The sequence below is a fragment of the Lepidochelys kempii genome, chromosome 2, assembly GCF_965140285.1.
Source record: "Lepidochelys kempii isolate rLepKem1 chromosome 2, rLepKem1.hap1, whole genome shotgun sequence".
Taxonomy (NCBI): Eukaryota; Metazoa; Chordata; order Testudines; family Cheloniidae; genus Lepidochelys; species Lepidochelys kempii.
In genome coordinates, this window is record NC_136381.1 from 1,443,779 (window position 1) to 1,457,746 (window position 13,968).

The window sequence follows — 13,968 nt, forward strand, 5'->3', positions numbered from 1 at the left end:
AAAACATCATCCCAACTCTACATACAAATTGATGGGGTCTAAATTAGCTGTTACCATTCAGGAAAGAGAGCTTGGAGTCACTGTGGAGAGTTCCCTGAAAAGATTCACTCAATGTGCAGCAGCCGTCAAAAAAGCGAACATTGTTGGGAATCACTGGGAAAGGGATAAATACGAAGACAGAAAATATCCTAATGCCTCTCTATAAAGCCATGGTACTCCCACACTTTGAATACCATTTCCAGATCTGGTCGCCCTATCTCAAAAAAGAAACATTACAACTGGAAAACATACATATGAGGAGAGATTAATAAGACTGGGACTTTTCATCTGAGAAAAGAGACGACTAAGGGAGGATAAGATAGAGGCCTAAAAATCATGACTGGTGTGGAGAACGTGAATAGAGAAGTGTCATTTACCCCTTCACATAACACAAGAACCAGGGGTCACCCAATGAAACTAGAATCATAGACCCACAGGGTTAGAAGGGACTGCAAGGGCCACCTAGTCTAACCCTCTGCCGAGATGCAGGATTTGTTGTTTCTAAACCAACCATTAACAGGCAGCAGGTTTAACACAAACCAAAGGAAAGATTTCTTCACACAACACACAGTCAACCTGTGGCACTCCTTGCCAGAGGATGTTGTGAAGGCCAAGACTATAACGTGGTTCAGAAAAGAATGAGAGAAGTTCCTGGACGACACACGTGGAGACAGGGCCTGGGAGCTGGCCTGGTGCCGCAGCCTCACCTGCAATGCCCAGGAAGCGGTGGGAGAAGATGGAGAGCTGGATGGTGTCGAGCTGGGTGCTGATGGGGCCCTGCTTCTCGGAGCCCACGGCAATGCTGATGTCCCCATGGCGGGTGATGGAGGCCGTGCAGCCCGGCTCAATGAGGATGGTGCTGAGGAATGAGGCTGTGTTACTGCACATGCCCTGGGGAGGGTTCCCCAGGGCAGCACTTCCCATCGCCCCCCAGGACGTCCATCACCACCCACTGTCCAGAACTCCCTGAACCGCACTGCAGAGCCTCTCATGCAGGAGGGACAGAGACTTCCCCAGCCACAGAGCAAGTCAGAGGCTGGGCCGGGCACAGCACCCAGAAGCGCTGACCATCGATCTCAGCCCGGACCGGCTCTACCCTCTCGACACCGGGCACAGCACCCAGGAGCGCTGACCATCGATCTCAGCCCAGCCCAGCTCTCCCCTCTCGACACCGGGCACAGCACCCAGGAGCACTGACCACCCATCTCAGCCCGGCCCAGCTCTACCCTCTCGACACCGGGCACAGCACCCAGGAGCACTGACCACCCATTTCAGCTCGGCCCAGCTCTACCCTGTCGATACCGGGCACAGCACCCAGGAGCACTGACCACCCATCTCAGCCCGGCCCGGCTCTACCCTGTCAACTCTGGGCACAGCACCCAGGAGCGCTGACCACCCATCTCAGCCCGGCCCAGCTCTACCCTCTCAACACCGGGCACAGCACCCAGGAGCGCTGACCACCCATCTCAGCTCGGCCCAGCTCTACCCTGTCGATACCGGGCACAGCACCCAGGAGCACTGACCACCCATCTCAGCCCGGCCCGGCTCTACCCTGTCAACTCTGTGCACAGCACCCAGGAGCGCTGACCACCCATCTCAGCTCGGCCCAGCTCTACCCTGTCGATACCGGGCACAGCACCCAGGAGCACTGACCACCCATCTCAGCCTGGCCCGGCTCTACCCTGTCAACTCTGGGCACAGCACCCAGGAGCGCTGACCACCCATCTCAGCCCGGCCCAGCTCTACCCTCTCAACACCGGGCACAGCACCCAGGAGCGCTGACCACCCCTCTCAGCCCGGCCCAGCTCTCCCCTGTCGACACTGGGCACAGCACCCAGGCATCCTGATGCCCAGCGTCCTCCTTTCACCATTGGCCCAGGCTCTCCCCGCAGTGATGGGAATAGAACTCATATGTCCGGGCTCCATCTACCCCTCCTCCTACCTGTTCTTATCAATGATGATGCTGGGGCCGGGGATGGAGTGGTCCCAGGACAGATCCTCCAGCAGGTACACGCAGGTGTCCAGGTAGCCATCGGTGAAATAGCAGCGGGTCACCTGGCCAGGGAGAAAAAGGGGATGCCCTGAGAGTGCCTGGGCCCAGGTTCCCCCAACCCCGCCCTGCTGTGCATCACTTAACAGGGAACCCCCTCCCCCGCCCCCTGGCATAGCTGGAGCCATTGTCTCAGCAGTTCAGATTGTGGGGCCATGGGCCAGGCACTGATCCTGCCCTGCCCCAGAGGAGCCATCTGGACCCACAGGCCATGGCTCAGCGCATTCAGAGCACGCCTGGGCCCCAGGCAGCCTGCCCTCCCTGCACTCAGCGCCCCGCGGGCCTGTGGTGCGCAGGAGAGGTGCCCATTGTGCCGCCCCCTCTCTGGGAAGAGCTGAGCCCCCAGGATCTGCTCCGAGGCAGGGCATGCGGGAGGACCAGCAGATCACTGACAAGCAGGGGCTTGTGGGTTTGCCCTGGGAGAGGTGCTGCCGCATCCCAGAGCCCACCTGCCCCTAGGCAGGGAGGGAGCGACCCCCTCTCCACTGCCCCAGGGTGGGGGGCGCTCACGGCGGGGCGGGAGAGCGCTGCTCCCTCAGTCTCACCGTCTCCACACGGGCAGGTCTGCCGCTGGCCGCGACTGGCTCGTCCTGACCAATCCCGGTGCTCCCAGTGCCTCGCACCCGCACATCATCCACCACCACAGGGCGCCCGGGGATGGTGAAGCCAAACTCTTTCAGGTACCTGCAGGGCCAGGCAGCCGTTACCCCAGACACACGCTGCACCGGGGCTGCAGAGATGCCCACCAGCCCGGCACGTGGCTGAGAACAAGCCCCGCTGCACCCCTTGCAAGGCAGGGCTCCTCTGGGCCACAGGTGGGGCAGGGGCAGTGGCCTGGCAGACACAAGGCAAGTCTCCAGCGAGCCCTGGGTAGTTGCTGCCCACTAACCCTCAGGTGCCCAGTGACCATGAGATGGTCGAGTTCAGGATCCTGACACAGGGAAGAAAGGAGAGCAGCAGAATACAGACCCTGGACTTCAGAAAAGCAGACTTTGACTCCCTCAGGGAACTGATGTGCAGGATCCCTTGGGAGAATAACATGAGTGGGAAAGGAGTCATACATAGAATCATAGAATATCAGGGTTGGAAGGGACCTCAGGAGGTCATCTAGTCCAACCCCCTGCTCAAAGCAGGACCAATGGATGTATTGTATCTTGACTTTAGCAAAGCTTTTGACACGGTCTCCCACAGTATTCTTGTCAGCAAGTTAAAGAAGTATGGGCTGGATGAATGCACTATAAGGTGGGTAGAAAGTTGCCTAGATTGTCGGGCTCAACGGGTAGTGATCAATGGCTCCATGTCTAGTTGGCAGCCGGTGTCAAGTGGAGTGCCCCAGGGGTCAGTCCTGGGGCTGGTTTTGTTCAATATCTTCATAAATTATCTGGAGGATGGTGTGGATTGCACTCTCAGCAAATTTGCGGATGATATTAAACTGGGAGGAGTGGTAGATATACTGGAGGGCAGGGATAGGATACAGAGGGACCTAGACAAATTGGAGGATTGGGCCAAAAGAAATCTGATGAGGTTCAATAAGGATAAGTGCAGGGTCCTGCACTTAGGACAGAAGAACCCAATGCACAGCTACAGACTAGGGACCGAATGGCTCAGCAGCAGTTCTGCGGAAAAGGACCTAGGGGTGACAGTGGCAAGAAGCTGGATATGAGTCAGCAGTGTGCCCTTGTTGCCAAGAAGGCCAATGGCATTTTGGGATGTATAAGTAGAGGCATAGCGAGCAGATCGAGGGACGTGATCGTCCCCCTCTATTCAACATTGGTGAGGTGTCCAGTTTTGGGCCCCACACTACAAGAAGGATGTGGATAAATTGGAAAGAGTCCAGCGAAGGGCAACAAAAATTATTAGGGGTCTGGAACACATGACTTATGAGGAGAGGCTGAGGGAACTGGGATTGTTTAGTCTGCGGAAAAGAAGAATGAGGGGGGATTTGATAGCTGCTTTCAACTACCTGAAAGGTGGTTCCAGAGAAGATGGTTCTAGACTATTCTCAGTGGTGGAAGAGGACAGAACAAGGAGTAATGGTCTCAAGTTGCAGTGGGGGAGGTTTAGGTTGGATATTAGGAAAAACTTTTTCACTAGGAGGGTGGTGAAACACTGGAATCCGTTGCCTAGGGAGGTGGTGGAATCTCCTTCCTTAGAAGTTTTTAAGATCAGGCTTGACAAAGCCCTGGCTGGGATGATTTAATTGGGGATGGGTCCTGCTTTTGAGCAGGGGGTTGGACTAGATGACCTCCTGAGGTCCCTTCCAACCCTGATATTCTATGATTCTATGATTCAATCCCCAGCGAAATCATCCCAGGAGAGCTGGCTATATTTTAAAGAATCCTTATTGAGGTTGCAGAAACAAACCATTCCTATGTGGAGAAAGAATAGTAAATATGGCAGGCGACCAGCTTGGCTTAACAGTGAAATCCTTGCTGATCTTGAACACAAAAAAGAAGCTTACAAGAAGTGGAAGATTGGGCAAATGACCAGGGAAGAGTATAAAAATATTGCTCAGGCTTGCAGGAGTGAAATCAGGAGGGCCAAATCACACCTGGAGTTGCAGCTAGCAAGAGATGTTGAGAGTAACAAGAAGGGTTTCTTCAGGTACAAGAAGAAAGTCAAGGAAAGTGTGGGCCCCTCACTGAATGGCGGAGGCAACCTAGTGACAGAGGATGTGGAAAAAGCGAATGTTGCAAGGCACTGCATTTAGCCGTATGGAGTGGAAATCTATCAACTGCATGAAAAAACTTGTACAGATACAGACAGACATCATCTTCCTTTCCAAATGCAAACAGATGGACATCATACCAAAAGGACTGAAGGTAAAAAATCCATTACAATCGACATACCACACAGACTATGCTGACAGCTTGTGCCGCACGCTCTCAAAGAAACTGCGGAATCACCTGATCAACATCCTCTACTGCAAACAGGGAAAGATTAAGAATGAGCTCTCAAAACTGGATACTCTCATAAAAACCAACCTTCCACACAAACTTCCTCGTGGTTGGACTTTACTAAAACTAGACAAGCCATTTACAACGCACACTTTGCTTCTCTACAAAAGAAAAAGGACACTAAACTTTCTAAACTACTACATGCTACAAGGGGCCACAGCAATGGTTCCCTCAACCCACCTAGCAATATTGTTAACCTATCCAACTATACTCTCAGCCCAGCAGAAGCAGCTGTTCTATCTCGGGGCCTCTCCTTCTGCCCCTCCACCCCCACGAACATGATACAGTTCGGTGGTGACCTAGAATCCCTATTTTCGACACCTCTGACTCAAGGAATATTTCCAAAATACCTCTGAACAGCATACTAATCCACAGAGGTCTCCCTACCAACACTACAGAAAGAGGGATTCTAGGTGGACTCCTCCTGAAGGTCGAAACAGCAGACTGGACTTCTACATAGACTGCTTCCGCCGACGTGCACGGGCTGAAATTGTGGAAAAGCAGCATCACTTGCCCCATAACCTCAGCCATGCAGAACGCAATGCCATCCACAGCCTCAGAAACAACTCTGACATCATAATCAAAAAGGCTGACAAAGGAGGTGCTGTTGTCATCATGAATAGGTCGGAATATGAACAAGAGGCTGCTCGGCAGCTCTCCAACACAAGTTTCTACAAGCCATTACCCTATGATCCCACTGAGAGTTACCAAAAGCAACTACAGCATTTGCTCAAGAAACTTCCTGAAAAAGCACAAGATCAAATCCGCACAGACACACCCCTGGAACTCCGACCTGGGATATTCTATCTGCTACCCAAGATCCATAAACCTGGATATCCTGGACGTCCCATCATCTCAGGCATTGGCACCCTGACAGCAGCATTGTCTGGCTATGGAGACTCCCTCCTCAGGCCCTATGCTACCAGCACTCCCAGCTACCTTCGAGACACCACTGACTTCCTGAGGAAACTACAATCCATCGGTGATCTTCCTGATAACACCATCCTGGCCACTATGGATGTAGAAGCCCTCTACACCAACATTCCACACAAAGATGGACTACAAGCCGTCAAGAACACTATCCCCGATAATGTCACGACTAACCTGGTGGCTGAACTTTGTGACTTTGTCCTTACCCATAACTATTTCACATTTGGGGACAATGTATACCTTCAGATCAGTGGCACTGCTATGGGTACCCGCAGGGCCCCACAGTATGCCAACATTTTTATGGCTGATTTAGAACAACGCTTCCTCAGCTCTCGTCCCCTAAAGCCCCTACTCTACTTGCGCTATATTGCTGACATCTTCATCATCTGGACCCATGGAAAAGAAGCCCTTGAGGAATTCCACCATGATTTCAACAATTTCCATCCCACCACCAACCTCAGCCTGGTCCAGTCCACACAAGAGATCCACTTCCTGGATACTACAGTGCTAATAAACAATGGTCACATAAACACCACCCTATACCGGAAACCTACTGACCGCTATTCCTACCTGCATGCCTCCAGCTTTCACCCTGACCACACCACACGATCCATCGTCTACAGCCAAGCTCTGCGATACAACCGCATTTGCTCCAACCCCTCAGACAGAGACAAACACCTACAAGATCTCTGTCAAGCTTTCTTACAACTACAATACCCACCTGCAGAAGTAAAGAAACAGATTGATAGAGCCAGAAGAGTTCCCAGAAGTTACCTACTACAGGACAGGCCTAACAAAGAAAATAACAGAACGCCACTAGCCGTCACCTTCAGCCCCCAACTAAAACCCCTCCAACGCATTATTAAGGATCTACAACCTATCCTAAAGGATGACCCAACACTCTCACAAATCTTGGGAGACAGGCCAGTCCTTGCCTACAGACAGCCCCGCAACCTGAAGCAAATACTCAACAACAACCACATACCACACAACAGAACCACTAACCCAGGAACTTATCCTTGCAACAAAGCCCGTTGCCAATTGTGCCCACATATCTATTCAGGGGACACCATCACAGGGCCTAATAACATCAGCCACACTATCAGAGGCTCGTTCACCTGCACATCCACCAATGTGATATATGCCATCATGTGCCAGCAATGCCCCTCTGCCATGTACATTGGTCATACTGGACAGTCTCTACGTAAAAGAATAAATGGACACAAATCAGATGTCAAGAATTATAACATTCATAAACCAGTCGGAGAACACTTCAATCTCTCTGGTCACGCAATCACAGACATGAAGGTCGCTATCTTAAAACAAAAAAACTTCAAATCCAGACTCCAGCGAGAAACTGCTGAATTGGAATTCATTTGCAAATTGGATACTATTAATTTAGGCTTAAATAGAGACTGGGAGTGGCTAAGTCATTATGCAAGGTAGCCTATTTCCTCTTGTTTTTTCCTACCCCCCCGCCCCGATGTTCTGGTTTAACTTGGATTTAAACTTGGAGAGTGGTCAGTTTGGATGAGCTATTACCAGCAGGAGAGTGAGTTTGTGTGTGTATGGGGGTGGGGCGGATGTGAGAAAACCTGGATTTGTGCAGGAAATAGCCCAACTTGATTATCATGCACATTGTGTAAAGAGTTGTCACTTTGGATGGGCTATCACCAGCAGGACAGTGAATTTGTGTAGGGGGGTGGAGGGTGAGAAAACCTGGATTTGTGCTGGAAATGGCCCACCCTGATGATCACTTTAGATAAGCTATTACCAGCAGGACAGTGGGGTGGGAGGAGGTATTGTTTCATGATCTCTGTGTGTATATAAAGTCTGCTGCAGTTTCCACGGTATGCATCTGATGAAGTGAGCTGTAGCTCACGAAAGCTCATGCTCAAATAAATTGGTTAGTCTCTAAGGTGCCACAAGTCCTCCTTTTCTTTTTGCGAATGCTTTTTTTGCCTCTGTCTTCACGAACAAGGTCAGCTCCCAGACTGCTGCACTGGGCAGCACAGCATTGGGAGTAGGTGGCCAGCCCTCTGTGGAGAAAGAGGTGGTTAGGGACTATTTAGAAAAGCTGGACGTGCACAAGTCCATGGGGCCGGATGAGTTGCATCCAAGAATGCTAAAGGAGTTGGCGGCTGTGATTGCAGAGCCATTGGCCATTATCTTTGAAAACTCGTGGCGAACCGGGGAAGTCCCGGATGACTGGAAAAAGGCTAATGTAGTGCCAATCTTTAAAAAAGGGAAGGAGGAGGATCCTGGGAACTACAGGCCAGTCAGCCTCACCTCAGTCCCTGGAAAAATCATGGAGCAGGTCCTCTAGGAATCAATTCTGAAGCACTTAGAGGAGAGGAAAGTGATCAGGAACAGTCAGCATGGATTCACCAAGGGCAATTCATGCCTGACTAATCTAATTGCCTTCTATGACGAGATAACTGGCTCTGTGGATGAGGGGAAAGCAGTGGACGTGTTGTTCCTTGACTTTAGCAAAGCTTTTGACACGGTCTCCCACAGTATTCTTGCCAGTAAGTTAAAGAAGTATGGGCTGGATGAATGGACTATAAGGTGGATAGAAAGTTGGCTAGATCATCGGGCTCAACGGGTAGTGATCAATGGCTCCACGTCTAGTTGGCAGCCGGTATCAAGTGGAGTGCCCCAAGGGTCGGTCCTGGGGCCGGTTTTGTTCAATATCTTCATTAATGATCTGGAGGATGGCGTGGATTGCACCCTCAGCAAGTTTGCAGATGACACTAAACTGGGAGGAGAGGTAGATATGCTGGAGGGGAGGGATAGGATACAGAGGGACCTAGACAAATTGGAGGATTGGGCCAAAAGAAATCTGATGAGGTTCAACAAGGACAAGGGCAGAGACCTGCACTTAGGACGGAAGAATCCCATGCACCGCTACAGACTAGGGACCGAATGGCTCGGCAGCAGTTCTGCAGAAAAGGACCTAGGGGTGACAGTGGACGAGAAGCTGGATAGGAGTTAACAGTGTGCCCTTGTTGCCAAGAAGGCCAATGGCATTTTGGGATGTATAAGTAGGGGCATTGCCAGCAGATCGAGGGACGTGATCGTTCCCTTCTATTTGACACTGGTGAGGCCTCATCTGGTGTACTGTGTCCAGTTTTGGGCCCCACACTACAAGAAGGATGTGGAAAAATTGGGGAGAGTCCAGCGAAGGGCAACAAAAATGATTAGGGGACTGGAACACATGACTTATGAGGAGAGGCTGAGGGAAATGGGATTGTTTAGTCTGCGGAAGAGAAGAATGAGGGGGGATTTGATAGCTGCTTTCAATTACCTGAAAGGGGGTTCCAAAGAGGATGGCTCTAGACTATTCTCAGTGGTAGAAGAGGACAGGACAAGGAGTAATGGTCTCAAGTTGCAGTGGGGAGGTCAAGGTTGGATATTAGGAAAAACTATTTCACTAGGAGGGTGGTGAAGCACTGGAATGGGTTCCCTAGGGAGGTGGTGGAATCTGCATCCTTAGAGGTTTTTAAGGTCAGGCTTGACAAAGCCCTGGTTGGGATGGTTTCGTTGGGGATTGGTCCTGCTTTGAGCAGGGGGTTGGACTAGATGACCTCCTGAGGTCCCTTCCAACCCTGATCTTCTAGGATTCTGTGATTAAGCCCAGGGCCCTCAGGATCGTGCCACGGTGCACATCAGTCGTTCTGGGAGAAGCACAGGGCAGCAACTCCTCCCCCCAGGGCCTAGGCAGACCCCTGCCCGAAGGGATGGCAGCCGCAGCCCCAATGCTGCCGGGGGAAGGAGAGGCCCAGGCCCCTGCGTGGGGCAAGGGACACCCACCTGCTGGAGAAGGCGGCGCGGAAGTCCCCGGCCCGGCAGGAATCGGACGTGGCCGGGTGCCCCTTGGCCGAGCACATGAGGGCACAGTCTGTGCGCTCATAGCGCAGGTTCAGGAAGGGCTCCGTGCGGATCTGAGACCTGGGTGGGGAGGGAGCGGTTAGCTGCGGGGGGGTGGGGGGGTTCTAGACAGAGAGCCCACCCGCCTGCTGCATGTTAGAGAGCCCACCCGCCCCCCTGAAAGCTCCCCCGCCCCCCGAGAGCCCGTCCCCCCGCCAGAGAGCCCCGCCCGCCCCCCTGAAAGCTCCCCCGCCCCCCCGAGAGCCCGTCCCCCCGCCAGAGAGCCCCGCCCGCCCCCCTGAAAGCTCCCCCGCCCCCCGAGAGCCCGTCCCCCCGCCAGAGAGCCCGCCCGCCCCCCTGAAAGCTCCCTCGCCCCCCCGAGAGCCCGTCCCCCCGCCAGAGAGCCCCGCCCGCCCCCTGAAAGCTCCCCCGCCCCCCCGAGAGCCCGTCCCCCCGCCAGAGAGCCCGCCCGCCCTCCTGAAAGCTCCCCCGCCCCCCGAGAGCCCGCCCCCCTGAAAGCCCGCCTGCCTGCTGAGTGCTAGAGAGCCCATCTGCCCACCCCCCAAGAGCCCGCCCCCCACCTGAGAGCCCGCACCTGCCCGCCCGGAGAAAGCAGTGGGAGGTGCTGATGCAAACCCCGGGGCAGAGGGTGACGGGCCCCTCCTGATCCCTGCAGCACCCAGTGCTTTCTCCTCGGGGCGTCCAGCCGGCAGCACCCCAGCTCCAGACCCCGGTGGGCAGCCCTGGGCCAGTGGGGCGGGTACCTGGGGAAGCCCTGGGCCTGCAGGGCCCGCACACACTCGGTCTCCAGCGCCGCCAGGCGCTCGTCCAGCTGGGCATAGGCCTGGGGCCCGTAGCGCAGGGAGCAGGGCTCCTGGGCCTCGTGCACCACGTCCGCCAGGGCCAGGCCGTAGGCCGACAGGATCCCGCTGTGCCTGCAAGGAGACCCGGCGTGAGGGCTCCAGCTCGGTCCTCAGGGCAACGCGGCGGGGGGCACCCTGAGCCGGGCAGAGCGGCCCCTGGCCGGTCCCAGGGCGCGGGTCCAGCTACGCAGGAACCACAGGCTCCCCCCAGTCCCCCCACTCCCAGCACCCATACCAGCTCCCCCCAGGTTCCCACGCTCAGTGCCCGGCCCAGCTCCCCCCGTCTCCCCACTCCCAGCGCCCGGCCCTGCTCCCCCCGTCTCCCCACTCCCAGCGCCCGGCCCAGCTCCCCCCGTCTCCCCACTCCCAGCGCCCGGCCCTGCTCCCCCCGTCTCCCCACTCCCAGCGCCCAGCCCTGCTCCCCCCACTCCCAGCGCCCGGCCCTGCTCCCCCCGTCCCCCCACTCCCAGCGCCCGGCCCAGCTCCCCCCGTCTCCCCACTCCCAGCGCCCGGCCCTGCTCCCCCCGTCTCCCCACTCCCAGCGCCCGGCCCTGCTCCCCCCGTCTCCCCACTCCCAGCGCCCGGCCCAGCTCCCCCCGTCTCCCCACTCCCAGCGCCCGGCCCTGCTCCCCCCGTCTCCCCACTCCCAGCGCCCAGCCCTGCTCCCCCCACTCCCAGCGCCCGGCCCTGCTCCCCCCGTCCCCCCACTCCCAGCGCCCGGCCCAGCTCCCCCCGTCTCCCCACTCCCAGCGCCCGGCCCAGCTTCCCCTACCCCCAGCGCCCAGCCCAGCTCCCCCCAGGTTCCCCCGCTCAGTGCCCAGCCCAGCTCCCCCCATCCCCCTATTCCCAGCGCCCGGCCCTTCTCCCCCCGTCCCCCCACTCCCAGCACCCGTCCCAGCTCCCCCCAGGTTCCCACGCTCAGTGCCCGGCCCAGCTCCCCCCGTCTCCCCACTCCCAGCGCCCGGCCCTGCTCCCCCCGTCTCCCCACTCCCAGCGCCCGGCCCAGCTTCCCCTACCCCCAGCGCCCAGCCCAGCTCCCCCCAGGTTCCCCCGCTCAGTGCCCAGCCCAGCTCCCCCCATCCCCCTATTCCCAGCGCCCGGCCCTTCTCCCCCCGTCCCCCCACTCCCAGCACCCGTCCCAGCTCCCCCCAGGTTCCCACGCTCAGTGCCCGGCCCAGCTCCCCCCGTCTCCCCACTCCCAGCGCCCGGCCCTGCTCCCCCCGTCCCCCCACTCCCAGCGCCCGGCCCAGCTTCCCCTACCCCCAGCGCCCAGCCCTGCTCCCCCCACTCCCAAAACCCGGCCCAGTTCCCCCCAGATTCCCCCGCTCAGTGCCCGGCCCAGCTCCCCCCATCCCCCCATTCCCAGCGCCCGGCCCAGCTCCCCCTGTCCCCCCACTCCCAGCGCCCGGCCCAGCTCCCCCTGTCCCCCCACTCCCAGCGCCCGGCCCAGCTCCCCCTGTCACCCCACTCCCAGCGCCCAGCCCTGCTCCCCCCACTCCCAGCGCCCGGCCCTTCTCCCCCCGTCCCCCCACTCCCAGCACCCGTCCCAGCTCCCCCCGTCCCCCCACTCCCAGGGCCCGTCCCAGCTCCCCTCGTCCCCCCACTCCCAGCGCCCAGCCCTGCTCCCCCCACTCCCAGCGCCCTGCCCAGCTTCCCCTACCCCCAGCGCCCAGCCCTGCTCCCCCCACTCCCAGCACCCGGCCCAGTTCCCCCAAGGTTCCCCCGCTCAGTGCCCAGCCCAGCTCCCCCCATCCCCCCATTCCCAGCGCCCGGCCCTTCTCCCCCCGTCCCCCCACTCCCAGCACCCGGCCCTTCTCCCCCCGTCTCCCCACTCCCAGCGCCCGGCCCTGCTCCCCCTACCCCCAGCGCCCAGCCCTGCTCCCCCCACTCCCAGCGCCCGGCCCTGCTCCCCCCGTCCCCCCACTCCCAGCGCCCGGCCCAGCTCCCCCCGTCTCCCCACTCCCAGCGCCCGGCCCAGCTTCCCCTACCCCCAGCGCCCAGCCCAGCTCCCCCCAGGTTCCCCCGCTCAGTGCCCAGCCCAGCTCCCCCCATCCCCCTATTCCCAGCGCCCGGCCCTTCTCCCCCCGTCCCCCCACTCCCAGCACCCGTCCCAGCTCCCCCCAGGTTCCCACGCTCAGTGCCCAGCCCAGCTCCCCCCGTCTCCCCACTCCCAGCGCCCGGCCCTGCTCCCCCCGTCCCCCCACTCCCAGCGCCCGGCCCAGCTTCCCCTACCCCCAGCGCCCAGCCCTGCTCCCCCCACTCCCAAAACCCGGCCCAGTTCCCCCCAGATTCCCCCGCTCAGTGCCCGGCCCAGCTCCCCCCATCCCCCCATTCCCAGCGCCCGGCCCAGCTCCCCCTGTCCCCCCACTCCCAGCGCCCGGCCCTTCTCCCCCCGTCCCCCCACTCCCAGCACCCAGCCCAGCTCCCCCCAGGTTCCCACGCTCAGCGCCCGGCCCTGCTCCCCCCGTCTCCCCACTCCCAGCGCCCGGCCCTGCTCCCCCCGTCCCCCCACTCCCAGCGCCCGGCCCAGCTTCCCCTACCCCCAGCGCCCAGCCCTGCTCCCCCCACTCCCAGCACCCGGCCCAGCTCCCCCCAGGTTCCCCCGCTCAGTGCCCAGCCCAGCTCCCCCCATCCCCCCATTCCCAGCGCCCGGCCCTTCTCCCCCCGTCCCCCCACTCCCAGCACCCGGCCAAGCTCCCCCCAGGTTCCCCGCTCAGTGCCCAGCCCAGCTGCCCCCATCCCCCCATTCCCAGCACCCGTCCCAGCTCCCCCCGTCCCCCCACTCCCAGGGCCCGTCCCAGCTCCCCCCGTCCCCCCACTCCCAGCGCCCGGCCCTGCTCCCCCCATCCCCCCATTCCCAACGCCCGGCCCAGCTTCCCCTACCCCCAGCGCCCAGCCCTGCTCCCCCCACTCCCAGCGCCCTGCCCAGCTTCCCCTACCCCCAGCGCCCAGCCCTGCTCCCCCCACTCCCAGCACCCGGCCCAGTTCCCCCAAGGTTCCCCCGCTCAGTGCCCAGCCCAGCTCCCCCCATCCCCCCATTCCCAGCGCCCGGCCCTTCTCCCCCCGTCCCCCCACTCCCAGCACCCGTCCCAGCTCCCCCTGTCACCCCACTCCCAGCGCCCAGCCCAGTTCCCCCCAGGTTCCCCCACTCAGTGCCCAGCCCAGCTCCCCCCATCACCCCACTCCCAGCGCCCTTCCCAGCTCCCCCCGTCCCCCCACTCCCAGCGCCTGGCCCAGCTCCCCCCGTCCCCCCATTCCC

General features: G+C 59.1%; 1 protein-coding gene across 1 annotated transcript in view; it reads right to left on the bottom strand.

Annotated features, from left to right (window-relative positions):
* The window catches only part of OPLAH (5-oxoprolinase, ATP-hydrolysing), a 49,037-nt gene that overhangs the window by 23,798 nt on the left and 11,271 nt on the right, over positions 1-13,968 (bottom strand). Inside the window, exons 11-15 of the mRNA XM_073329809.2 lie at positions 10,611-10,781; positions 9,790-9,927; positions 2,635-2,773; positions 1,982-2,094; positions 747-898 (exon numbers count right to left, since the gene is read on the bottom strand). Coding sequence (XP_073185910.1) covers positions 747-898; positions 1,982-2,094; positions 2,635-2,773; positions 9,790-9,927; positions 10,611-10,781 — 713 coding nt within the window. The remainder of the gene's footprint in view (positions 1-746; positions 899-1,981; positions 2,095-2,634; positions 2,774-9,789; positions 9,928-10,610; positions 10,782-13,968) is intronic.